At 42.6% G+C, this 27,549-nt stretch overlaps 1 protein-coding gene and 1 pseudogene across 18 annotated transcripts in view; one reads left to right on the plus strand and one right to left on the minus strand.

Annotated features, from left to right (window-relative positions):
* The window catches only part of HECTD1 (HECT domain E3 ubiquitin protein ligase 1), a 100,762-nt gene that overhangs the window by 21,326 nt on the left and 51,887 nt on the right, over nt 1–27,549 (plus strand). For all 18 annotated transcript variants that reach the window (XM_070053782.1, XM_002718126.5, XM_070053783.1 and 15 more), the window contains 10 exons: nt 5,965–6,199; nt 12,380–12,607; nt 15,725–16,006; nt 16,107–16,377; nt 18,545–18,621; nt 18,707–18,805; nt 23,131–23,245; nt 23,804–23,978; nt 26,124–26,262; nt 26,451–26,621. In XM_070053782.1, the coding sequence (XP_069909883.1) occupies nt 5,965–6,199; nt 12,380–12,607; nt 15,725–16,006; nt 16,107–16,377; nt 18,545–18,621; nt 18,707–18,805; nt 23,131–23,245; nt 23,804–23,978; nt 26,124–26,262; nt 26,451–26,621 (1,792 nt within the window). The remainder of the gene's footprint in view (nt 1–5,964; nt 6,200–12,379; nt 12,608–15,724; nt 16,007–16,106; nt 16,378–18,544; nt 18,622–18,706; nt 18,806–23,130; nt 23,246–23,803; nt 23,979–26,123; nt 26,263–26,450; nt 26,622–27,549) is intronic.
* LOC100352953 (HCLS1-associated protein X-1 pseudogene) lies at nt 10,083–11,095 on the minus strand (annotated as a pseudogene).

The raw sequence follows: 27,549 nt of genomic DNA on the forward strand, positions 1-27,549 counted from the left end.
GGACTCTAAGAATGAAAAACCAGTAGAATGATAAAGCCACAAGAAAATTGAAGAAAAAGTGTGAAATATTCATTGTAGACAATAAAAGAAATATAGTAACATTATTACACATTGTGCTCATTTAAGGTTGGTGATAAGTTGTCCTGATTATGTGAGTATTTTTTTCTTTTTTAAAAGGTTAACTTATTGTTTTTATTCGTTTGAAAGGCACAGAGACAGAGACAGACAGGAAGAGGTCTCACATGTGCTTCTTTGCTCCCCAGATGCTTGCAGTAGCCAGGGCAGGAAACCACTTTCTTGTGCTATCACCCCAGTTTCCCAGGATGCACATTAGCAGGAAGCTGGAATTGGAAGTGGAACTAGGACTCAAATCCAGATACTGCGATAGGGGATGTGAGCATCCCAAGCAGCATATTAACTGTTCTGCCAAACCATCCTTGTTGAATTTACTTAATAGAGAGGGAGAGAGACAGAGAAAACTCTTTTTTAACTGGTTCACTGCCCAAATCCTTGCAATGTCCAGAGCTAGGCCAGAGCCAGAAGCCAGGAACAAAATATAGGTTTCCCATGAGAAAGGCAGTAACCCGGTTTGTGAAGCCATGGCTTCTGCCTCCCAGGGTCTGCATTGGCACGAACCTGGAGTAAGAAGCTAGAGTTGGGACTCAGAAACTAGGCACTCCAGTAATGAACATAGGCTTTTCAACTACCAGGTTAAATGCCCACTCTCATATCTGGTGTTTTTGTTAGTGAGACTCATATAGACATAGCCATTATCATATAACTAGTTTAACAGGAATTTGGAAGACATAGGTTCTCTGTGAAATCTAAATGGCAGAAATACTGATTTTATATAAACAAGTTGAGCATCCCTAATCAAAAATTGAAATCTGAAGTGTTCCAGAATTCCAAATTTTTGAGTGCTGATGTGATACCACAAGTGGAAAATCCCACACCTGACCATGTATGATACCTCAGTCTAATCACAGGCACATAATACTTTATTCAGTGTCCCCAGTGGAGAAAAGGACACTTCAAATCCCAAAAAGGGTACTCAAATGGCACATGTGCAGGCCTTAAGTGCCAGTGGTGGGTTCCTCATGATTCTTTTTTTTTTTTTTTAAGATTTATTTATTTATTTGAAAGTCAGAGTTAGTTACACAAAGAGAGGAGAGGAAGAGAGAGAGAGAGAGAGAGAGAGGTCTTACATCCGCTGGTTCACTCCCCAATTGTCTGTAACGGCCAGAACTGTACCGATCCGGAGCCAGGAGCTTCTTCCAGGTCTCCCACGCAGGTGCAGGGGCCCAAAGACTTGGGCTGTCTTCTACTGCTTTCCCAGGCCATAGCAGAGAGCTGGATCAGAAGTGGAGCAGCTGGGTCTCGAACCAGCGCCCATATGGGATGCTGACACTGTAAGCAGCAGCTTTACCCACTATGCCACAACGTTGGCCCCTCCCCATGATTCTTCACAGAGAACCAAGAGACCAAAAGTCTTACGCATAGCTGTGTTTTTCTGCTGCTTCTCTGTGATGTAAATATATCATTGAAAAAATATGAAAGGCTTGTAAATTACCTGCCTGTGTAAGTGGTAAGATAAAGAGAGAGCATCTGTGTTTATCTCTAGCACATGAAGTCAAGCTGTTGGGGAAACTGGGCAGCAGTGTTAAGTGTCGGATGTTTTATGGAGGGGCTGGCGCTGTGGCACAGAGGGTTAACTCCCTGGCCTGAAGCACCGGCATCCCACAGGGGCACTGGTTCAAGACCTGGCTGCTCCACTTCTGATTCAGCTCTCCGCTATGGCCTGGGAAAGCAGCAGAAGATGGCCCAAGTCCTTGGGCCCCTGCACCCACGTGGGAGACCTGCAAGAAGCTCTTGGCTCCTGGCTTCAGATCGGCACAGCTCTGGCCATTGCGGCTAATTGGAGAGTAAACCATCGAATGGAAGACCTCTCTCTCTCTCTCTCTGCCTCTCCTCCCTCTGTGTAACTCTGACTTTAAAAATAATAAATAAAGTAAATCTTTAAAAAAAAAGATGTTTTATGGAAGAGTGTGGTGTTGGGATGGGATGACTACTATATATGTGAAGAAACCAAAGGATACACTTTTGAAAATCTATGCTGAAAGAGGTGAAAGGAAGTTAATGAAAAATAAGACAGACTGCAAAAATCTGAAATGAAGATCTTGATTTTGTTTTGGAAGAGTCTGTGAGTGTCACAGTTCTACTAAATAATATGCTGATCATGAAATGAGCAAATATCTCACAATGAACTGAAAATTGAGGGAACTGTGATTATACAACAGATTGGCTGTAGAAATTTAAGGAAAGACATGGCAATAAATTTCTGTTTTCAGATCTGTGGTGATATAATGTCTGCTGGTCATGAAGCAGACATTCTGACAGGTTTGCAAAGGTCATTACTAATGAAGATCTTATTCCTGAACAAGTCTGTAATGCTGATAAAATCCCACTCTTTTGACATTATTGCCTCAGAAACACACTGACTATAGCTGATGACAGAGTTCCTGCAGGAATTCAAGATGCTGTGCTGAGAGGTGCTAATTCATCAGGCACACATAAGTGTAAACATGCTGTGATAGGCGAAAGCTGTGTCCTTGTTTTAGAGGATTGCATTTCTTACTCGTCAATTAGTATGCTCATGAAGAGGCATGGGGCACTAGAGGCATTTTTTCGGATTGGTTTCATAAACATTTGGGACCCATGGCTGGTGCTCAGTGCAGGAATGTTGGATAGAGTGTTGACTGCAAGATTTTGTTATTCCTTGGCAACTATTCTGCTAATCCTCCAGCTGAATTCTCACCAAAAATAATGTGTATGCCTTGTACTTTCTCTTAAATATGATCAGGTATCCTGAACATCAATAAAGAGTAAACATAAAAACCCTTTCTTGAATAGCATGGAACCAGGAAAGAACAGAGGTATGGGTATGGAAAATATTCAAAAGGAGTTTAGCATGAAGGATGCATACGTACATACTGTTTCCAGCTCTTGGAACACAGTGACTAAGGAAACCTTAGTGCATTTCTTGCACAACTTCTGGCTTGCGACTGTGGTTAGCAATGATTATGAACAAGGGGGAGTCTGAAGATCCCATATATGCAGTGAGAAAAGTGATATCTGGGGCTGGGACAGGCCAAAACCAGGAGCTTCTTCCCAGTCACCAGTGTAGGTACAGGGACCCAAATACTTGGGACATTTTCCACTACTTTCCCAGGCGCGTTAGCAGAGAATTGGATCAGATGGAGTAGCCAGCACTCAAACTGGCACCCATATGGGATACTGGCCTGACAGGCAGCAGCTTTATTGCTCTGCTAGAGTGCCAGCTCCAGTAACCTTTTAATCAAAGCACACATCATGGGTAGAGATTAAAAGCTTGTCATGTCTGTGGTTTAACAGTTAATGCAGATGTTCTGGTGATGGTGTCTGTTTAGGTACTCTGAGCATTTCATTTTTTTTCATTGTTATTATTTTTTACTGGTAAGTATATGTGAAGAAGTATAAGGAAATGATTACTTGTTGGTAACAAATTCAGAGTCAGAAATGGTGGTGATGCCACCAACCACAGATTGTCCATATAGTCGGCAGAGAAAGTGCTAACTCAGAGTACATAAACTTTTATTTATGCACAGAACTATTAGAGATATGGTATAAGGAAGAGCCAGTGTTGTGCCACAATGGGTTAAGCCACTACTTGGGACAGTGGCATGCCATATCAGAGTTCTGATTCAAGTCCTGGCTGCTCCACTTCGAATCCAGCTCCCTGCTAATATGCCAGGGAAGGCAGTGGAGAATGGCCCAAGTATTTGGGTCCCTGCCATCCATGTTGGAGATCTGGATTGAGTTCTGGTCTCCTGCCTTTGGCCTGGCATGGCCCCAGCCGTTGCAGGCATTTGAGTTACTGGCTCCTGCCTGACTTCAGCTTAGCCCAGCATTAGCTATTGGCAGCCATTTGGGGAGTGAACAAGAAGATGGAAGATATCTTTCAGTCTTTTTCTGATGCTCTGCCTTTCAAGTAAATACGTAAATCTTTTTAAAAAGTGAACATACTGTATATTCATGACAGACTATATATGTTTTGTTTTTAAAGATTTATTTTTATTTATTTAAAAGAGTTACAGAGAAAGGTAGAGACAGAGAGTTTTTCCATCTGCTGGTTCACTCCCTAAATGGCAACAACAGCCAGAGCTGAGCTGATCTGAAGCCAGGAGCCAGGAACTTCTTCCAGGTCTCCCATGCAGATGCAGGAGCCCAAGGACTTGGGCCATCTTCTGCTGCTTTCCCAGGCCATAGCAGAGAGCTGGATCAGAAGTGGAACAGCCGAGACTTGAAACTCGAACAAGCACCCACATGGGATACCGGTGCTGCAGGCCAGGGCTTTAACCCACTGTGTCACAGTGCTAGCCCCAAGAGGTACTCAACTTTTAGACTAAATTTTAATAAAAGCTGATGGAAAAAGACTTGCTCTGAGATGTTGAGGGTATTACTACCTTTTGTATTATCTATAGCTGTAGCCTATGCAGAGAAGTTAGAATAATATTTTTGACCTCACTTAACAAATTTCTACTAAAGGTAAATTATGGATTTTTTTCTAAGTTTTATTAATTTATTTGGTAAGGAGAATGACAGAGACAGAGACTCTTCCACTGACTGCTTCACTTCATCTGTTGGTTCACTTCCCGAGTGCCTGCAGTAGCTGAGGCTGGGCTAAGCTGAAGCCAGAGGCCCAAAACTTCATGACACATGGGTGTCAGGGACTAAAATAGTTGAGCCATTTACTCCTGGGTGTTCATTATCAGGAAGCTGTATCAGCAGTGCAGACTGGACTCATACCTAGGCCCTCTGATAATGGGATCGTGGAAAGCCAAGCAGTGGTTCAACTGCCCACCTCTCATATTTTAAGTGTTCGTTAAATATTACTGATATCTTACAATCCTGTCTTTAAAATTTTTTAAATTATTTTTTAAGTGTGTTACTTGAGAGGCAAAGAGATATCCCACCTGCTGGTACATTTCCCAAATGCCTGCAATAGCTAGGGCCAGACCAGGCTCAAGACAGGAGCCCAGAACTCAATGCAGATCTCTAACATGGGTAGTGCAGGGACCCAGGTACTCCAGCCATTATCTTTACCTCCCATGGTACACATTAGCAGGAGGATGGAATTGAAAATGGAACCAGGATTTGAACCCTGCTATTCAGTATGGGATTTGGGTGTTCCAGGTGGTATTTTAATTGCTGCTCTAAGTGTCTGCCCCATGAATTTCTATTTTTGATAAAACTGTCTTACACAAATTTGTGTATTAGGCATTAGACTTTTCAGTATGATACTGGATACTTACTGAGCTAAGTGTTTAATATGTATATATGTAATTTTAATAAATCTTCATAACAACCATATAAAGTATTGTTTGGATATTATCTTTGCTTTACAAATGAAGAAATAAGCTCAGAAAGGTTGCACAGCTGTTGTTTAATGCTTTACCCTGGTCTTTTAGATGACAAATCAGTGCTTGTAAAATACAAATTGAGCAATGAATGCCCCTGGCCTTCAGGAACTTTTATGTAAATAAGGAAACAAATTGATATATTAAACAGTATGTACCCTGTTTTTATGAGGTTTTGGGAACATGAAAATACCATTTAACTGTTTGGGTAGGTTAGGAAAAATTTTACAGAGGAGCTAATGTTTGAGCTGAGTATTGAGTAAGAATTTTCTTTAACATGGTTTCAAGTTAATGCTGCTACTTGGTTTCCAACTTGTTATTTTTAGCAATGATGAAGTTGGTTAAGTATTGTTCTGAAAGCAAAAACAATGTAAGAAATGTGTAATAATTATTCAGGTACAGTATTGAACATAATGTTATATTTGTTACAGCTTTTTATTTATTATCTAGATAATATTTTATGTTAAGAATTTACAAATCCTAATGTAAAGGATTTCTTTCACTACAGATGTCCTCCTCGCACTTTCTTACCAGCACTCTGCAAAATTTTTCTTGATGAAAGTGCTCCAGACAATGTGTTGGAAGTGACAGCCCGTGCCATTACATACTATCTGGATGTGTCTGCAGAATGCACCCGGCGGATTGTTGGGGTAGATGGAGCTATAAAAGCACTTTGTAATCGTTTGGTTGTAGTTGAACTTAACAACAGGACTAGCAGAGACTTAGCTGAACAGTGTGTAAAGGTAAGTTTTATTTGTTGGCCAATTTGAACATGAGAGAATAAAAAAATGCGTTTTACTCCAACAATTTTTTCTTTTTTCTTTTTGGACTGGCAGAGTTAGACAGTGAGCAGTGAGAGAGAGAGACAGAGAGAAAGGTCTTCCCTCTGCTGGTTCACCCCCCAAATGGCCGCTACAACTGGCACGCTTCGCCGATCAGGAGCTAGGTACTTCCTCCTGGTCACCCATGCGGGTGCAGGGCCCAAGCATTTGGGCCGCAGAGAGCTGGACTGGAAGAGGAGCAACCGGGACAGAATCCGGCACCCCAACCGGGACTAGAACCCGGGGTGTCGGCGCCACAGGCGGAGGATTAGCCTAGTGAGCCGCGGCACCGGCCCTGAAACAATTTTTTCATCATTGATAATACGTTGTTGAAAGTAGTTTAGATCAGTGATAATCATAGTCTTCTGGAATCAAAAGAAGTCCAGTAGAACTTCAGAAAAATCACCTTTAAAAATTTTTAATATTTTTATTTGTTCTCATTTCTTTGAAAGGTAGAGCAACAGAGAGACGGATAATGAGAGAAACATATAGGAGACAGGCATTGTGGCATAGCAAGTTAAGCAGCCATCTGCAATGCCGGAAACCCATTTGAGCACTGGTTCAAGTCCTGGCTGTTCCACTTCTGATCCAACTCCCTGCTAATGTGCTTGGGAAAGCATTGGAGGATGGCCCAAGTGCTTGCACCCTTGCACCCATGTGGAAGCCTGGTAGAAGCTCTGGCTCCAACGTGAACCAGCTGATGGAAGATTCTCTTTCTCTGTTTCCTCCCCTTCCCTCCCTGCCTCTCCCTCCCTCCCTCCCTACCTCCCTTCTTCCCTCTCTTTCTAACTCTTTCAAGTAAATAAATAAATACATCTTCCATCAACTGTTTTCCTCCCCTAGATGCCTGTAACAACTGTGAGACAGGAGCTAGGAGCTCCTTCTCAGTCTCCTTCATGGGTGACAGGAACTAAGTTCTTGAGCCATTCTTTGGCTGTGTCCCAGAGTGCACATTAGCATGAAGCTGGATGAGAAGATTCTGGTGTTCTTTTCTTTTTTAGATTTATTTTATTTATTTGAAATTTGAAAGAGAGTGAGAGAGACAGTGAGAAAGAGAGAGACAGAGATCTTCCATCTGCTGGTTAACTCTCCAAATGGCCACAGCAGCCAGGCTGAGCCAGACTGAAGCTAGGATCCAGGCGCTGTGTCTAGGTCTCTCACTTGGATGGCAGGGGCCCAGGTACTTGAGCCATCTTCCCATTCTTTCTCAGGTGCATTAGCAGAGAGCTGAATTGGAACAGCTGGAACTGGAACCTGGCAGTGGTTTAACCTGCTGTGCCACAATGCTGGCCCTGTTTGTTATTCTTTTTTTTCTTTTGAAGGGGAGGAATTTTTTTTTTTTTTTGTTTTGTTTTATTGTATTTCTTTGAAAGGCAGAGTTAGAGAGGTAGACAGAAAGAGAGGTCTTCCATCTGCTGGTTCACTCCCCAAATCCCTGCAACAACCAGGGCTGGGCTGAAGCCAGGAGCCAGAAACTTCTTTTGGGTCTCCCACGTCGGTACAGGGGCCCAAGGATTTGGAGCATCTTCTACTGCTTTCCCAGGCCATAGCAGAGAGCTGGATCAGAAGAGAAGAAGCCTGGACTAGAATGGCACCCATATGGGATGTAGGCGGAGGATTAGCCGACTGCACTATGGCGCCAGCCCCAAGGAATTTTTTTAAAGATGTATTTATTTAACCAAGTGTAACATAGTATAACCAAGTAACAACCATACCGCTGGCCCTAGTTGTTATATTTTTTTAATCTCAGTTAATGTAAAACAGTTCTCCCCTCTTTTTTTCCCCCTCTGTGATACTGCCCTTTTTGTGGAATGTTCCACATTCTAGATTTGTTTGGTTGGTCATGTTTAATTTCAATTTGAAAATTTTATTTGCAAGGTTCTGTATAGGTGATATTGAGTAGTTAGTTCTTACTGCAGCACATCAGAAGGCATAGTATTTTAAGTCCCATTATTGGGGATTTGCCATTTGAAAAATAAAACATTCAAAGCAAAGTCCGCTTTTAACTATTCATAGCCAGACTCTTAGAAAGAACAATAAGGGGGAAAAACCCCTCAGTGGGCATTGTGGCACAGCTGGTTAAGCTACAGCATGCAACACCAACATCCTATGTGGGTGCTGGTTTAAGTTCTGGCTGTTCTGCTTCCAATCCAGGAACTCCCTGCTAATGCACCAGAAAGCAGCAGAAGATGCTTGGGGAGGTGTTTGGGCCCCTGCCACCCACATGGAAGACCTCGATGGGGCTTAGGACTCTGGGCTCCTAGCTTCAGCATGGCCATTAGAGCCATTTGGAGAGTGAACCAGTGGATGGAGGATTATCTCCCTCTCTCTCTCTCACTGTCTGTTCCTCTCTCTCTAACTCTGCCTTTCAAAAAAATAAGTCATTGAAAAAAGAAAGAGCAATAAGAGGTTCACACTTTCGCACTTAATCACTCTTCAGCCCATTAAAATCAGTTTTATATTTGACTGTACTTCAAAATGTTCATGGAAAATAGAATAAAAGGTATATTTATTTTGTGCAAAACAATTTGAAGAATTCATAATTTTTTAAATTGTGCATCTTTCCATAAGGTGTTCTTACGGATTTATTTATTTGAAAGGCAGAGTAAACACAGACATTCCATTCACTGGTTCACTCCCTGAATGGCCAGGACAGCCAGGGCTGGGCCAGACTGAAGCCAGAAACTCCATCTAGGTTTCCCACATAGGTGACGGGGGCCCAAATATTTGGGTCATCTTCTGCTGCCTTCTCAGGTGCTGGATCAGAAACAGAGCAGTGAGCTAACACTCCAGTATAGGATGCTGGCATTGCAAGTGGCAACTTAACCCACTAGCACTAAAACGCTAGCCCCCATGAAATTTTTGAAATACTCTTGTATTACTCTCCTTGAAACTGAAGAAAAACAAGTCAGGAGTGACATCCTGTTGTCAAACTCTGTGGTTCATTTGTAGCACTTAACTTACAGGATCCTGTTAGTCTTTGACCTAACTATTTCATTGTTTTTAAACCTTGTCTTCTTGATTCTGTCACACTTTGCTACTTTTTTTGTTTGTTATCTTTTCCTTTGCATATTCTTCATTCTTAAATGACAGTAGTTTTTGAGGTTCTGTTTTTATCTTAAAATTATTTATGGGGGTCAGTGCTGTGGCTCACTTGGGTAATCCTCCACCTGCGGTGCTGGCCTCCCATATGAGCACCGGGTTCTAGTCCTGGTTGCTCTTCCAGTCCAGCTCTCTGCTGTGGCCTGGAAAGGCAGTGGAGGATGGCCCAAGTCCTTGGTCCCTGCACCCGCACCCAGGAAGAAGCACCTGGCTCCTGGCTTCGGATCGGCGTAGTTCTGGCTGTAGCGGCCATTTTGGGGGTGATCCAACGGAAAGAAGATCTCTCTTTCTCTTTCTCTCACTGTCTAACTCTGTCAAATAAAAAAATTATTTATGTTTTGCTTCTGGATCATCTTATATATCAGTTCAGTGCCATTTATGTCTATTCCCCTCACCTTTATTTCTAGCCCTCATCTCTCTCTTGAGTTATAGTCTCCATAGTAAAGGGTCTGCTGGATATCTCTACCTGGATGTTTGAATTCTTTATCTTTCCTTAACAGGTAAATGTCTACTTTGGTAATTAGCTAAAGCTCCCACCCAGGCACTCGACACAGAAACCTATGCTTTATCCTTTATTTTCTTTCTTCTACTCTATTCATGTAGTTGATAATCAAGTCCTTTTCTAATTCATTTAAAAATTATATTTAAAAGATTTATTTATTTGGGACTGGTGTTGTGGCACTGTCATGTGTTGAGCTGCTACTTTTTTTTTTTTAGCATAAATAGAGGTTTTATTGGTCAGTCTGGGTGGGTGACACACTGACCTGCCCCAGCCTCCTGGTGCACACACCCAAGTCCCTGAAGTGGGCAGGAGAAGCAGCCCAGTTCGCTGATGGTGGGCAGTGCAGGGGGACCTGGAGACCCTTGAGGGGTAACAAGGCTACCGGGACCGGGACCAATGTCCTAGGAACAAATCCAGGATGGAAAAGGCATCATTCAGAGATGGAGACCTCGGTAATTCTGGATCGCCTCTCGGACTGCCGTCTGCCTCCTGCCGGGTCACCGTGGTCTCCGAGCGGCCCTCACTGTCCACCAGTCTGGCGTTCCTCCACGGCCCCGTCTGGCTTAGTGATCTTGGTCACAGAGATACTCTTGAAATAGGATTTGGGCTGAGGCTGCAGAACTGGGCCAAGACCCTCCTGGGAAACCTGGGAATCAAGATCGTTGTCCTCTCTGGCCCGGGGATGGGGAGTCACAGGCCACACATCATCAAACCTGTGGAAAGGCCTCTGGGAGCCCCAGTCTGCTGCTGGTTTGGAAGACTCAGTTCCTGCATCACTCTCCACGGCCCCCACAAAGATCCTGGGCTGGTGGCTATCTGGGTACTTAAGCATTGAGTCTCAAAGCGTCTGTCCCCGCCGTGGTCTCTCACCAGCCGGCTCTGACTCGGGACCTGGAAGCTCGGGAGCATGGGAAGGCAAGGTCCAGGCCCCCATCTCGCTGAAGATGCTATTGAAATCCCGGACTAGGTCATCAAAGCCGGAGTTATCATGGAAACGCATCCCTCCTCCCGGACTGAAATTGAAGCTGAATCCAAATTCCTCCGGGGGTTGGGAACCAGGAAACCTGGAGCTCCCATGGCCCCATGTGGCTTCTTCCTCTTCTTCATCATCCTCATCTTCATCTCGAGTCATCCCTCCAAAGAAGGGATCTCTGTGGCTCTGAGGTGCAGAAAAGCCGAAAAAGCCCCGGAAGAGGTCAAAGAGGCTCATTCCCGTGTTGAGCTGCTACTTTTGACAACTGCATTCCATACTGAAATACTTATTAGCGTCCCAGCTGCCCTGCTGCTTATTCAGCTTCCTGGCCGTCTGGGAAGGCACCAGAAGATGGCCCAAGCACTTCCTGGCTTCAAATGGTCCAGACTTCACTGTTGCAGCCATCTAGGGAAAAATCCAGCAGGTGGAAGATCTCATCTCTTTTCCTCTCTCTGTCACTCTGCCTTTCATATAAATTGTTTAAACATTATTTACTTGTTTGTTTGTAAGGCAGAATGAGAGAGGGGGAGAGATCTTCCATCCACTGGTTCATTCCCCAAATGCCCACAACAGCTGGGGCTAAGCCAGGAACTTGATCTGGTTCTCCCATTTGTGTGATAGGATCCCAAGTACTCCAGCCATCATATGCTGCTTCCTGGAGTCATTAGTAGGAGCCTGGATTGGAAGAGGAGCTAGGTCTCAGTACCAGGCAGCTCTGATAAGCGATGCAGATATCCTAAGCAGTCGTTCAACCTGCTGTGTCGTAATACCTGCCTCTGTGTGTTAGTTTTTGTTATCCTGAGCCTTCGACAAGCCTTACTCTCTCTTAAATACTAATGCCTGAATTTTTACATTTGCCTACAAACTCTCACTATACCTTATTCTTCAACTAATTACAAGCTAGAATTTCGATTGTATTGTTTCCCTTCTTGAACATTTTTCATATAAGATAGTCTAAATTTCTGATATACCTCTAAGATTGATGAACTGAATTTAGCTCTTCAGTTGTACTTTATCACCTTAAACATCTACATAATTTAGAAAATAAAGTTAATTTTTAATGTTTTGATATTTATAGACTGAATGTGAAGATGATGATGAGTAGTAGTAAGAAGCATTTACTCAACTTTCTTCACCAGTGTCGAGGAACTTACAAGCTTTTGCTAAATTATTTGTAGCTCCTTAGATTGCTGTGTAGATTTCATCATTTAAACCTGCTGTGTCCAATGTGATAATTATTGAGCACTGCAAATTAAATTGACGTGCTGTAGGGATAAAATATATTCTTAAATGGAGTTGTGAAGACAATATGTAAAAGAACCTAAGCGATAGAAACAATTTTTTATATCGAATGAATGTTGAAATGCCTTAAATAGATTGGGTTAAATAAAATATATTACTGAAATTAACTTCACTGTACCTTTTTTAAAGTGACTAATAGATTGAGGGGTCATTATGTTTTTGTGATTCTAGAAAATTAATGTTAGACTTGTACTCTTTTATTAATTTTGTTTTACTGTTGTAGGTTTTAGAACTGATATGTACTCGTGAGTCAGGAGCAGTCTTTGAGGCTGGTGGTTTGAACTGTGTACTTACCTTCATTCGTGATAGTGGTCACCTGGTGCATAAAGATACCTTGCACTCTGCCATGGCTGTGGTATCAAGACTCTGTGGCAAAATGGAACCTCAAGATTCTTCTTTAGAAATTTGTGTGGAATCTCTGTCTAGTTTATTGAAACATGAAGATCATCAGGTAAATAAATTTCTGTTGTATACTTTCAGTTTCCAAAAAAAAAGTGGTTTTCTTAATGTTCCCTATTTATAAATGATACACTGAAACTTGGAATTTTCACTTAATGAAGTAGAGATTTTTCTCATCTTCTCTTTTTCTCACTAGGATCTCTAGTAATCTCTTTTTGGGGGTCATCAAAGTATGGGTTTTTTTAATTATAAAAAATTATATGTTTATTCTTGAAATTTAAATGTTATAGAAATACACTCGTTTTATAGTTGGACTTGCTCTTAGTGTGACTGTTGAATCCACACAGTTTAGTTGACTTGAAATTAGATCAATCTTACTAAAGTAACGTAGCATGAACTTCTGTGTAAACCTTTGTAGAATTAGCCTAACCTAGAAAATAAAACTAGAGTTTAATACCATTTTACTATTCATATATTATTTTCAGATGCTATTTGTAGATTTTCTTGGCATAAAGTTTTGCCTAGTAATACTTAATATTTCTGAGCTTTCATTGCCCATTTGGATTCTTTTTTTTTTTTTTTTTTTTTTTTTTACAGAGTGGACAGTGAGAGAGAGAGACAGAGAGAAAGGTCTTCCTTTGCCATTGGTTCACCCTCCAATGGCCACCACGGCCGGTGCGCTACAGCCGGCGCACCGCGCTGATCCGATGGCAGGAGCCAGGTGCTTATCCTGGTCTCCCATGCGGGTGCAGGGCCCAAGCACTTGGGCCATCCTCCACTGCACTCCCTGGCCACAGCAGAGAGCTGGCCTGGAAGAGGGGCAACCGGGACAGAATCCGGTGCCCCGACTGGGACTAGAACCCAGTGTGCTGGCACTGCAAGGCGGAGGAGGATTAGCCTAGTGAGCCGCGGCGCCGGTGCCCATTTGGATTCTTATTATGTGTTATATAAGCTGACATAATGAGATCTAGGTACCATTGTCCCTATTTTAAAATATTTTTTAAACATTTTATTTAGACATAACTAGAATATTCCACCTACTGGTTCCATTCACCAAATAACTAATAGCAGGGCCATGCCAAAACCAAGAGCATGGTCTCCTATGTGGGTGAAAAGGACCCAAGAACTTGATCCATCACGTACTACCTCCCAGGGTATGTGTTATCTGGAAGCTGGAATCAGAAACAAAGCAGGGACTAAAACGAGGGGACTCAAATATGGGATATGGATGTCTCAGGTGTTCTATTAAATGCTGCAGCAAATGGCCGATCCTGTTATTTCTGTTTTATAAATAAAGGAACTAAAGACTACAGTACTTATATAATCTGACGTAGTTAGTAGATATGGAGCCATGATTCAAATTCAGATAATATACTTTATCACTTTGTTACAACTGCCTTTTTTTTTTTTTTTAAAATATTGATTTTATTTATTTAAAAGATAGTTATAGGGGCTGGTGCCATGGTGTAGCAGGTAAAGCTACTGTGTGCAGAACCGGCATCCCATGTGGGCATTGGTTCAAATCCTAGCTGCTCCACTTCTGATTCATCTCTACTATGGCCTGGGAAAGCAGTATAAGATGGCCCAAGCCTTTGGGCCCCTGTACCCACGTGAGAAACCCAAAGAAGCACCTGGCTTCAGATCGGCCCAGCTCCAGCCATTGCAGCAATTTGGGGAGTGAATCAGCGGATGGAAGACCTTTCTGGCCGGCGCCGTGGCTCACTAGGCTAATCCTCCACCATGCGGCGCCGGCACACTGGGTTCTAGTCCCGGTCGGGGCGCTGGATTCTGTCCCGCTTGCCCCTCTTCCAGGCCAGCTCTCTGCTGTGGCCCGGGAGTGCAGCGGAGGATGGCCCAAGTGCTTGGGCCCTGCACCACATGGGAGACCAGGATAAGTACCTGGTGCCAGCTGCAGCGGCCATTGGAGGGTGAACCAATGGCAAAGGAAGACCTTTATCTCTGTCTCTCTCTCTCACTATCCGCTCTGCCTGTCAAAAAAAAAAGGGGAGGGGGGCATCACTGTGGTGTAGCAGCTAAAGCCGCTGCCTGCAGTGCCAGCATCCCATATGGGCGCCGGTTCAAGACCAGCTGCCCCACTTCCAATCCAGCTCTCTGCCATGGCCTGGGAAAGCAGTGGAAGATGGCCCAAGCCCTTGGGCCCCTGCACCTGTGTGAGAGACCCAGAAAAAAGCTCCAGGATCCTGGCTTCAGATCAGCCTAGCTCCAGCCGTTGCAGCCATCTGGGGAGTGAACCAGCAGATGGAAGATCTCTTTCTCTCTGCCTCTGCCTATGCCTCTGCCTCTCTGTAACTCCATCTTTCAAATAAATAAATAAATATTAAAAAAAAAAAAGATCTTTCTCTCTCTCTCTCTCTCTCTCTCTCTCTGTGTCTGCCTCTCTATAACTCTGCCTTTCAAATAAATAAATAAATTTTTAAAAAGAAAAGAAAAATAAAGTTACAGAGAGAGGGAGAGATAGAGAGACCTTCCATCCACTGGTTCACTCCTCCAAATGGCCACAGTGGCCAGACTGGGTCCTGCCAAAGCCAGGAGCCAGGAACTTCATCTGAGTCTCCCACATGGGTGCAGGGACCCAGGCACGTGGGCCATCTTCTGTTGCTTTCCCAGACACATTAGCAGGGAGCTGGATTTGGGACTTCAGCCCGTGTACATATGGGATGCCAACGTTGCAGGTGGCAGCTTAACCCCTATTCCACAATGCTGGCCCCAGAACTGCCTCTTTTTTTTTTTTTTAAGATTTATTTATTTATTTGAGAGGCAGTTACAGACAGAGAGAGAAACAGAAAGAGAGGTCTTCCATCTTCTGGTTCACTCCCCAAATGGCTGCAACAACTGGAGCTGGGCTGATCCAAAGCAAGGATCCAGGAGTTTCTTCTGGGTCTCCCATGTTGGTGCAAGGGCCCAAGTACTTGGGTCATCTTCCACTGCTGTCCTAGGCCATCTGCAGGGAGCTAGATCGCAAGTGGAGCAGCCAGGACTCAAACCATTGCCCAGATGGAGTGCCAGTGCCATAGGCAGAGGCTTAGCCTACTATGCCACAGTGCCAGCCCCACATTTGCCTGTCTTATAGTGTGATTGTTGAAATGATTATTAGTATTATCTCTTTTGAGATAAATTTTATCCATGTGTGTATTCTTCACACATTTAGGTTTCAGATGGAGCTCTGCGATGTTTTGCATCACTAGCTGACCGGTTTACCCGTCGTGGTGTAGACCCAGCTCCATTAGCCAAGCATGGATTAACTGAAGAGCTGTTATGTCGAATGGCTGCTGCTGGTGGTACTGTATCAGGACCATCATCAGCATGCAAACCTGGTCGAAGTACCACAGGAGCGCCTTCCACAACTGCAGATTCCAAATTGAGTAACCAGGTGTCAACAATTGTAAGTCTGCTCTCAACACTTTGCAGAGGCTCTCCAGTAGTAACACACGTAAGAATGTTTTTGAATCTTTGCTTTTTAATTTTTCAGAAGGTAGTATTTTAAATGTAACAAATATATTAAATTGTTTTCCCTCCTTTTCTCTTTTCAGGATCTCCTGAGGTCAGAGCTTCCAGATTCAATTGAAAGTGCATTACAGGGTGATGAAAGATGTGTGCTCGATACCATGCGCTTGGTTGACCTTCTTTTGGTGCTATTATTTGAAGGACGTAAGGCTTTGCCGAAGTCTAGTGCTGGATCCACAGGCAGAATTCCAGGACTTCGGAGATTGGATAGTTCCGGGGAGCGCTCACATCGGCAGCTTATAGACTGTATTCGAAGTAAAGATACTGATGCACTTATAGATGCAATTGACACAGGAGGTCAGAAAATACTTTTTAAAGTGCGAAACCTATGAGATAAAATTCACAGGCAATTTCTTATTTCTGTTTTTGGGTAGTATTCTCAGCAGTTGTGACAAATAACAGAATAGCCAGTCCTCGGTCTCCTCCCCTCCATGTTCATAATTAGGTGTCAGCCTGTTGCCTGGTAAGACTTGAATAAATGCCTGTTGAGTGAGTAAAACTTAAAAAGCAGAGAGACAGATAGAGATCTTCTGTATTCTTACTCCCCAAATGTCTACAACAGCCAGTGTACTGATGAGACCAAAGCCAGAAATCCAGAATTCCATCTGAGACTCCCAAGTGGGTGGTAGGAACCCAGGTCCTTCAGCCATCATGTGCTGCCTCCAGGATTCACGTTAGCAGGAAGGTGGATGGCAAGTGGAGCAGTTGGGATATGGTTCGGTTCGGATTCGAACCAGGTACTCCTAATATGGGATGTGGGTGTCTCAAACAGTGATTTAAGCAGCTGAGTAAAATGCTTTCAACATATATAGTAATTTGTTTAAACTGCTGTATCAGGTAATAACCAAATAAAAATTTATGGAAGACATTTCTACATAATCTAACTTTTGTCTTCTGTCAGAGATTGTAGATTAGCCTCATTTTAAAATTTTATTTTCTGATGTTTATTTTCATCTACTTGAAAGAGAAAGGGAGAGAATTCTTCCATCTGCTGGTTCACTCTCCAAATGCCTGCAATAGCCAGGGCTGGGCCAGACAGAATCCTGAAGTCAGGAACTACATCCAAGTCTCCTACATGGGTGGCAGGGACCCAAGCACTCGATTCATCATCATTTTTTAAAAATATATTTATTTATTTAGATGTCAGAGCTACAGAAAGAGAGGTCTTCCATCTGCTAGTTCATTCCCCAGGCAGCCCCAATGGCCAGGGCTGTGCCAGGCTGAAGTCAGGAGCTTCGTTTGGGTCTCCCATATTGTTGGCAGGGGCCCAAACACTTGGGCCATCCTTTGCTGCTTTTCCCAGGCCATTAGCAGGGAGCTGGATCGAAAGTGGAGTAACCGGATACAAACCAGTGTCCATATGGGGTATAGACATCGCAAGTGGTGGCTCTACTTGCTACACTACATTGGCCCCTTGATTCATCTTTTTATGGTTCCTATAATGCATTAGCAGGAACCTGAATCAGAAACGGAGTAGCTGCGATGTGAATTGGCACTCTGATACGGGATGCAGGCAACCCAACTGGCAGCTTAACTCACTGCTACAATGTCTGCCTCAGGTTCTTTTTAAAAGAATTAAGTAATTTTCACTTTATTTGAGAGAGAGATTCTTCATCTGATCTGCTGGTTCTCTCCCCAAATGACCACAGCAGCTGGGGTTAGACTGCTGAAACCAATATGAATCTCCCATGTGTGGGTGCCAAGGGCCCAATTACTTGAGCCATCACTCAGTGGAATCAGAAACAGTGCTGGGACTTGAACCCAGGCACTCTGATATGGAATGTAGATATCCCAACTGCTGCACCCTACACTTCTTTCTAGATTAACTAACTTCTTTTCCAATTATGATAGAACTAGTACCCTGTACCCTGTTGAACTGTGACAATTTCATTTTTTCCTTGCTTGTTTCCTGTTTGTTATTTATTTATTTATATGAAAGGCAGAGTGACAGAGAAAGGAATAGAGACAGATTTTCCATCTGGTAGTTCACTCTACAAATGACCGCAATGGCTGAAGCTGGCATAGGCTGAAGCCAGGATCCAGATATTCCATGAGTGTCATGTGGGTGACAGGTACCCAAACACTTGGGCCATCATCTGCTCCTTTCCCAGGCACATTAGTAGGGAACCAGATTATAATCAGGCCAGCTGGGACTCAAATTGCTGCTCCTATATGGGATGCTGGCGTCTTAACCAACACTTAACCAACTGTGTAACAATGTCAGACCCATTTCCTGTTTTTTGAGCCTGAAAACTGTATGAATCCTTAGTGATTTAAAACTTTTAGAGTACTTTTTATTTGCCAACCTTAGGTCTGCTGATTAATTGAGCTCAATATTTAAAAGTCTTTTGGTCCTTAGTGGATTATTAATAACAATCTCTAAATGGTTCAAACCTTAGAAAAAGTCAATATTATTTTATTGAGATTTAATATAAATTGCTTTGTTTTTCATTTGTACTTTCAGCCTTTGAAGTAAATTTTATGGATGATGTGGGTCAGACTCTGTTAAACTGGGCCTCTGCTTTTGGAACTCAGGAAATGGTAAGCTAATAAACAAAAATTAATGTTTTAAATCAAAGATAGACATACCAATAAAGCAATTTTATGATTCTTTATCATTTTACAGGTAGAATTTCTTTGTGAGAGAGGTGCTGATGTAAATAGGGGTCAAAGGTCATCATCATTACATTATGCTGCATGTTTTGGAAGACCTCAAGTAGCAAAGGTAAAAATACAGGTTTTAAAAATTATGAATTTGCAGCATTTACATGGTTAAAACATTATAATGATATAAAAACTTACATTCTGGTAAGTGCTGGTTCCACGTCACCTCTGCTCCATTCCTTCTTCTCCACTATCAATGTGCTGTTTGATTTTTTTTTTTTAAGATTTATTTATTTGAAAGTAGAGTTACAGAGACAAGAAGAGATAAAGAGCTTTCATCTGCTGGTTCATTCCCAAAATGGCCGCTATGGCTGGGGCTGGGCCAGGCTGAAACCAGTAACCAAGAGCATCTTCTGGATCTCCCACGTGAGTGCAGGGACCCAAGGACTTCTGCCATCCTCTGCTGCTTTCCTAGATGCATTAGCAGGGAGTTGCATCAGAAATGGAATAGCCGGGACTCTTAACTGGTGTCTGTATGGGATGCCAGCATTGTAGGTCGTGGGTTAATCCATTATGCCACAACATATGGCCCCATAAAAGTTTTAAATTACATATTTATTTGACAGAGACGTTGTCCAGGTGCTAGTTCACTGTCCAAATGTTTGCAGCAGCCAGAACTGAGCCAGGCAAAATCTAGAAGCCCTAGAATTCTTTCTGGGTCTCCCATGTCAGTGACAGGGATCTAAGTACTTGAGCTGTTACCTGCTGCCTCCAAGGGTGCCTATTAGTAGGGAAGCCTAAACCCAGACACTCACATAAAGGATAAGGACATCCCAAGTGGAGTCTGTTTTTGTTTGTTTGTTTTAGATTTATTTATTTATTTGAAAGGTGTAGTTAGAGAGAAGGAGATAGAGAGAGAAAGGTTTTTCTATCTGGTTTATTCCCCCAGATGGCCACAACAACTAGGGCTGGGTGAGGCTGAAGCCAGGAGCTTTTTCTGGGCCTCCCAGGTAGGTGGCAGGGCCCAAGGGATTGGGCCATTTTCTTTTCCAAGCACATTAGTTGGGAGCTGTATTGGAAGTGTAACAGCCAGGACTTGAACTGGCACGCATATGGGATGGTGGCTCAACCTGCTGTGCCCCAGTGCAGGTCCCCAAAATAGGGTCTTTTATTTTTTTTTTTTCATAAAAATTTTATTTAGGGGCCGGCACCATGGCGCAGTAGCTTAATCCTCTTCCTGCAGTGCCAGCATCCCATATGGGCGCCAATTCTAGTCCCGGCTGCCCCTCTTCAGATCCAGCTCTCTGCTGTGGCCTGGGAAAGCAGTAGAAGATGGCCCAAATCCTTGGCTCCCTGCACCCACGTAGGAGACCTGGAAGAGGCACCTGGCTCCTGGCTTCAGATCATTACAGCTCTGGCCATTGTGGCCATATGGGGAGTGAACCAAAGGGTAGAAGACTTTTCTCTCTGTCTCTCCCTCTCACTGTCTGTAACTCTACCTCTCAAATAAATAAATAAAATTTCTCTAAGTGGCCTCAATAGCCAGAGCTGGACCGATCCAAAACCTGGAGTCAGGAGCTTCTTCCAAGTCTCCCACGCGGGAGCTGAGGCCCAAGTGCTTAGGCCACCTTCTGCTTTCCCAGGTCATAGCAGAAAGCTGGATTGGGTGAGGAGCAGCTGGGACTAGAACTGGCGCCCATAAGGGATGCTAGCACCGCAGGCAGAGGATTAAGCTACTGTGCCACAGTGCCGGACCCCCAACTGGGATTTCTTTTTTTTTTTTTTTTTAAATTTGAAAGAGAGCCTCTTTTTTTTTTTTTTTTTTTAAGATTTATTTATTTGAAAGAGTTAAACAGAGAGAAGGAGAGGTAGAGAGAGGTCTTTCATCCCCTGGTTTACTCCCCAATGGGCTACAATTGCCAGAGCTGTGCTGATCTGAAGTGAAGAGCCAGGAGCTTCTTCCAGATATCCCACGTGGGCTCATGGGCCCAAGAGCTTGGGCCATCTGCTGCTTTCACAGGCCATAGCAGAGAGGTGGATTGGAAGTGGAGCAGCCAGGGTCTTGAACTGGCACCCATTTGGGATGCTGGCACTGTAGGCGGCAGCTTTACCTGCTATGCCACAGTGCTGGCCCCTGGACCTCAATTTCTTTAACTTTAAGATGGATTCTCCAAAATCCTTTGTAATCTAAAAGTCTAGAGTAATGATTCTTTTGTATGAACAGAAATAACAGAAATATGAAGGTACTTCCAAAAGTTTATGGAAAGATAGAATTCTAAAAGTTTACATTGGTGTAAAAAATGTGGAAATTCATGTTTTTTTCCATTACATGCATTTTCCACAAACCTTCTGGAAACCACTTAGATACATAAACTTACTTATTTTCAGGAGTAAGAAATGTTCGTTAACAGGTTACTAGTTGAATAAACTTGTAGTACATCCATACAAGGCAAAGATACAAATGTAAGAAAGTTCTCTGTATAGTAACAAGGTCCAATATATACTGCTAAGTGCAAGCAGTGTATATTAATTATATAAGAAAAGGGAGAAACAATTCTGTTTACTTGAATGTTAGGAAAGGCTGAAAACATAAACAAACTTATAAAAAACTAATTAAAGGCACTTAAGGGGCAGGCCTTTGGTATAGTGATTCAGATCCCATTTGAGGGCCGGCGCTGCGGCGTAGCAGGTAAAGCCACCATCTGCAGTGCCGGCATCCCATATGGTGCTGGTTTGAGACTTGGCTGCTCCATTTCCAATCCAGCTCTCTGCTGTGACCTAGGAAAGCAGTGGAAGATGGCCCAAGTTCTTGGGCCCCTGTACCCATGTGGGAGACCCGGAAGAAGCTCCTGGCCCTTGGCTTCGGATCGGCGCAGCTCTGGCCATTGTGGCCAGTTGGGGAATGAACCAGTGGATGGAAGACCTCTCTCTCTGCCTCTCCTTCTCTCTCTGTGTAACTTTCAAATAAATAAATCAATCTTTTTAAAAAAAAAAGACAGTTATTGGTGACATTTTGATCAGAGAATTAACTTTACAGTTGGCATTGTATAGTAAATATTAAAGGTTGATTACTTCTTTTTTTAATGGTTGGATCAGTCTATACTGCTGCTAAGAATGAGAGTTCAAGTTGATCTATGATCTTGGTATTTTTATTTTTTATTTATTTATTTTTAAAGATTTATTTATTTACTTGGAAGGCATAGTTACAGACAAAGAGAGAGACAGAGAGATCTTCCATTCTTTGGTTCACCCACACATGGTCACAATGACCAGGGCCAGGCCAGGTGAAGCCAAGAGCGTCATCAGGGTCTTCCACATGGATATAGAGGTGCAAGTACTTGGGACATCTTTTGCTGCTTTCCAAGGCACATAACCAGAGAGCTGGATCGAAAATGGAGTTGCCAGGACTCATGGCACCCATATAGAATGCTGTCACTGCATACAATGGCTTAACCCATTGCACCACAATGGTGGTCCTTCGTGGCTCTATTAGTAAAGAAATTGGGGGACTGGCACTGTGGCACAGTGGATTAAAGCCCACATCAAGCAGTCCTGGCATCCCATATGGGCACCAGTTCAAGTCCTGTCTGTTCCACTTCTGACCCAGCTCCCTGCTAATGTGCCTGGGAAAGCAGCAGAGGATGGACCAAGTCCTTGGGCCCCTACACACACGGGAGACCTGGAAAAAGCCTGGTTCTTGACTTCATTTCGACTCAGTTCTGACCTTTGTGGCTCTTAGGGGAGTGAACCAGTGGATGGAAGACCTCCCTCTCTCTCTCTGTACCTTTCTATAACTCTTTCAAATTAGTAAAATAAGTCTTTTTGTTTGTTTGTTTCAAAAAAAAGAAATTGGGAGGAAGAATTTGATGAAGGTGACAGATTCAGATTGTAACATAATTTAATTTGAAAGATAATCAGAATTATAAGTTTTCAAGATATGAATAGGCTGCTTTTAAGATAAGTGAAAGGGCCGGCGCTGCGGCTCAATAGGCTAATCCTCCACCTAGCGGCGCTGGTACACCAGGTTCTAGTCCAGGTCGGGGCGCCAGATTCTGTCCCGGTTGCCCCTCTTCCAGGCCAGCTCTCTGCTGTGGCCCGGGAAGCAGTGGAGGATGGCCCAAGTGCTTGGGCCCTGCACTCCATGGGAGACCAGGAGAAGCACCTGGCTCCTGCCTTCGGATCAGCACGGTGTGCCGGCCACAGTGCACCAGCTTCGGCAGCCATTGGAGGGTGAACCAACAGCAAAAGGAAGACCTTTCTCTCTTTCTTTCTCTCTCACTATCCACTCTGCCTGTCAAAAAAATAAAAAAAAGATAAGTGAAAGGTAGAGATCTGTATTGGTAGCTGCATGATTTAATCAATTTAATCGCTCGAAAATTTAGATTGCAAGGTTGTCAAAGAAGATATGATACTGTTTTATTCAAATTTAATACTTTTCTTTTCTAGACTTTGTTACGGCATGGTGCAAACCCAGATCTGAGAGATGAAGATGGGAAAACTCCGTTAGATAAAGCTCGAGAAAGGGGCCATAGTGAAGTAGTAGCTATTCTTCAGTCTCCAGGTGAGTGGTGAATTTTCTTTTTAAGCTATTTGGTATTTTCAGCTTCACTTCCACAAAAGCAGTTTTTTGTAGAAACGTTGCCCTTATACTCATGTAAATGAACTATTCTTAAGAAGTCTAGTAATTACATATATATTCTTTCTATTTGATAAACCTTTAACAACTTTCTCTTCTGTATTCTTTGAGACTGACTGCATGATTCCAGTACAGCCAAATCCCAAAGTTTAAGGGATGTGGGGATATTAGATAAATAATAATTGGATATTGTTTAGATGAACTAGTTTGACCAAAGATATAAGTTTTTGCAAAGTTGATGAATGCAAAGTCTTTGTGAAATTATTTTTGGAATCACATAGAATATGAAAAATTATCTTCTTAATTTGTTATTCAGCTCACTGAAGGTACAAATGATATTTAGTATTCTTACAGACACTGTTGATATGAAACAATAATTTCAGTGTATTTAGTGACAGTTATAGTTTGGAACTGCGTGTATCTTAGGATTCTTTTCCTTGAGAAGGTTTCCAAATAGGTATTTCTTTTAATACTTCTCTGCAGGTGATTGGATGTGTCCAGTTAATAAGGGAGATGATAAGAAAAAGAAAGATACAAACAAAGATGAAGAAGAATGTAATGAGCCCAAAGGAGATCCAGAAATGGCACCCATATACTTGAAAAGGTTATTGCCAGTGTTTGCACAAACATTTCAGCAAACTATGCTGCCTTCAATAAGGTAATTATTCACATTATTTGTATCTGTTAGTTAATTGGTATCAGCTGTATAGTTTTAGTTATCTCTTTTCCAGGATTTGAGATTTTGTTTTTTAAAAAGATTTTCGTTTATTTATTTAAGAAAGAAAGGAGAGATAGATAGCCAGAGAAAGAAAACTCCCATCCACTGTGTCATTCCCTAAATGCCTACAGCGGCTGGGGCTGGACGGGGGCCAAAGCTGAAAGCTGGGAGTGCCATGCATGGTAGGTGGAAGGAACCAAATTTCTTGTGCTAACACCATTGTGGGATGCAGGCATCTTAACCACTAGGTTGAACTCTGACATCTGAGGTTTATTTTAACGTTAAAAAGTTAGAATAAAAATCAGGTTGGAAGTGGGAATTAGCTCTTTTTTTCCTAGTGATCTATCTTAAGGGGTTTGAAATAGCAAGAGGATTAGATTCTTTTTTTTTTTTTAATAGTTATTAATTTGAAAGAGTTACAAGAGAGAAGAGAGACAAAGAGAGATCTTCCATTTGCGGGTTCACTCCCCAAATGGCTGCAATGGCTGGGACTGGGCCAGGCCAAAGCCAGAATCCAGGAGCTTCTGCCAGGTCTTCCATGTGGGTCCTTCCAAGGGCCCAAGGTCTTAGACCATCCTTTGCTGCTTTCCCAGGTTCATTAGCAGGGAGTTGAATGGGAAGTGGAGCAGCCAGATCGCGATCCCATGTGGGATGCCAGCGCTGCAGGCAGAGGCTTATCCCACTACACCATAGTACCAGCCTTAGATTATTGGCTCTTACATAATAGGATAATCTCTTCTCAGTTTGTTGTAATTTATTTTATTTTAAAAGATTTATTTATTTATCTATTTGAAAGGCAGAGTTAGAATTATAGAGAGAGACACAGAGAGACATCTTCTATCAGTTGGTTCACTCCCCAAATGACTACGTTGGCCAGGGCTGCCAGGCTGAAGCCAGGAGCCAGGAGATTCTTCCAGAACTCCTTTGTTGGTGACAAGGGCCCAAAAATTTGGGCCATCTTCCATTGCTTTCCCAGGTGCATTAGCAGCGAGCTGGCTCTGAAGTAGAGCAGCTGAGACACAAACAGTTGGCCATATGAGATGCCAGCATTGCAGGCAGTGCCTTAACCTGCTATGCCACATATTTAAATATGTATGTTTTATTTCAAAATTATAGGTTATTTGTTACAAATGTGAGTTTAGCCTGTGTGATTTTATTATCTCCTGCATTCTAAGCAAGGCAGTGAGGGGAAACGAAATGAGGCATGCTAGCTTGTTAACAGTGGGAATATTGTTTTTTAAAGAATTATTTATTTATTTAAAAGGCAGAGTGACATATCTTAAATCCACTGGTTTTCTCCTCAAATAGCCTGAACTGTCAGGACTAGGCCAAGCTGAAGCTTGGATCCCAGAACTTCATTCCATCTCTCAAGGGTGGTAGGGACCCAAGTACCTGAGCCATCAATACTGCCTTCCTAGGCACATTTACTTCAGCAGGAAGTTGGACTGGAAGCAGAGTAGCCAGGACTTCAACCGTTTCTCAGCTATGAATGTCACAAATGCCACTTAACCTGCTGTGCTACAAAGCCTGCCTCAAAAGTGGGATAATTTTGAGGCATGTGTTTGTTTAAGATCTCTGATTTTCATTTATATGAGGATATAGCTATAATGAACCTGGATTTTAAATTTGACAAAGGACAAGAATACTTTAACTCAAAATTTGTTTTTCATATAAACTGCCAGTTGTTTTAAGTTGTTCATGCTTTATGTTTAGGCCATAAGAAGTTTTAGGTTAGTTACAATTTGGGTTTTCTTTTTGTTGTAATTACTTTTTAGCTGGTATTCTGGAATTATGACTTGTTAATAGTCATGCCAGTTAAATGTAAAATAGAACAGCAAATTCATAGAAATTCTAATGCCAATTTTGATAAGCTCAATATATTAATAGAAAATAAGTGAAATTACCTTAAAAATGAACTTAAGCTCAGCACTCAGTGTTGTGTTAAATTTTTGTGTTCTTTTATTAGTGTACTTTTTTTGACAGTGTATAGAACAATGTTGGATACTTTAGTTTTCATGGAATTCATTGAATTTTACTGTTTTTAACCTCAATCTGGCTACATAAGATTCTCTTTTACTTCTTAAGGAAAGCAAGTCTTGCCCTAATTCGAAAAATGATTCATTTTTGCTCTGAAGCACTGTTAAAAGAAGTCTGTGATTCTGATGTTGGTCATAATTTGCCTACAGTACTAGTGGAAATCACTGCAACTGTCCTTGATCAAGAGGTTAGTTACCTTTTATGAAACTTGTGGCTTCAGTTCCCTTTAATAATTATCAGCAAAATAAAAGTTTTGTTCTGATTTCAGTTAATAATTTTGTGCAAATTACTGTTATTTGTCTACTCTAGACAATGAAACATTTTTATTGTTCTCATTTAATTTCCTTGCTCTCATTATACTTTTTTCCCCTCCAGGATGATGATGATGGTCATTTGCTGGCTTTGCAGATCATAAGGGATTTGGTAGATAAAGGTGGTGATATTTTTTTGGATCAGCTAGCGAGGCTTGGTGTAATTAGCAAAGTGTCAACTTTGGCAGGTCCTTCCTCTGATGATGAGAATGAAGAGGAATCAAAACCAGAAAAAGTAAGTCATCTTAGTTTAATGGTTGTAAGATTTACTTTGAGAAAATCTAGTTTAAATTTATTTTGTTTTTTGATAAAATAATGCCAATATGAAAGTTTTATGTTTTTTATTCGTCAATTTTCTTTTTAAAAATTTTATTAATGCAATTTTAATTGTATAGAAGGGTTGCAAATGTGGTTAAAGGCTATCATAGTACCATCTATTTAGATTCACTGGTTAATAACATTTTGCCTCATAGTGCTTTATCATTTTCACAGACACTTGTGTGTGTATGCATTTTTTTTTAAAGATTTATTTATTTTTTTTGAAAGGCAGAATTACAGAGAGGCAGAGGCAGAGAGAGGTCTTCCATCCACTGGTTCACTCCCCAAATGGCTGCAAAGGCCAGAGCTGGGCCAATCTGAAGCCGGGAGCCAGGAGCTTCTTCCAGGTCTCCCATAGGGTGTATTGGCCCAAGAACCTGGGCCATCTTTTGCTGCTTTCCTAGGCCATAGCAGAGAGCTAGATTGGAAGTGGAGCAGCCAGGACTTGAACCGGCACTGCAGGTAGTAGCTTCACCTGCTACTCTACAGCACCAGTCTTGTGTATGCATTTTGAAAATAATAACTGAGGGTATGCTGGTCAGAGTATCCCCCCCCCCCTTTTTTTGACAGGCAGAGTGGATAGTGAGAGAGAGACAGAGAGAAAGGTCTTCCTTTGCCTTTGGTTCACCCTCCAATGGCCGCCGCAGCTGGCGTGCTGTGGCCAGCGCACCGCGCTGATCCGATGGCAGGAGCCAGGTGCTTCTCCTGGTCTCCCATGTGGGTGCAGGGCCCAAGCACCTGGGCCATCCTCCACTGCACTCCCGGGCCACAGCAGAGAGAGCTGGCCTGGAAGAGGGGCAACCGGAACAGAATCCAGCGCCCCGATTGGGACTAGAACCTGGTGC

Source organism: Oryctolagus cuniculus, chromosome 12, assembly GCF_964237555.1.
Source record: "Oryctolagus cuniculus chromosome 12, mOryCun1.1, whole genome shotgun sequence".
In the NCBI taxonomy this organism is placed as follows: Eukaryota; Metazoa; Chordata; class Mammalia; order Lagomorpha; family Leporidae; genus Oryctolagus; species Oryctolagus cuniculus.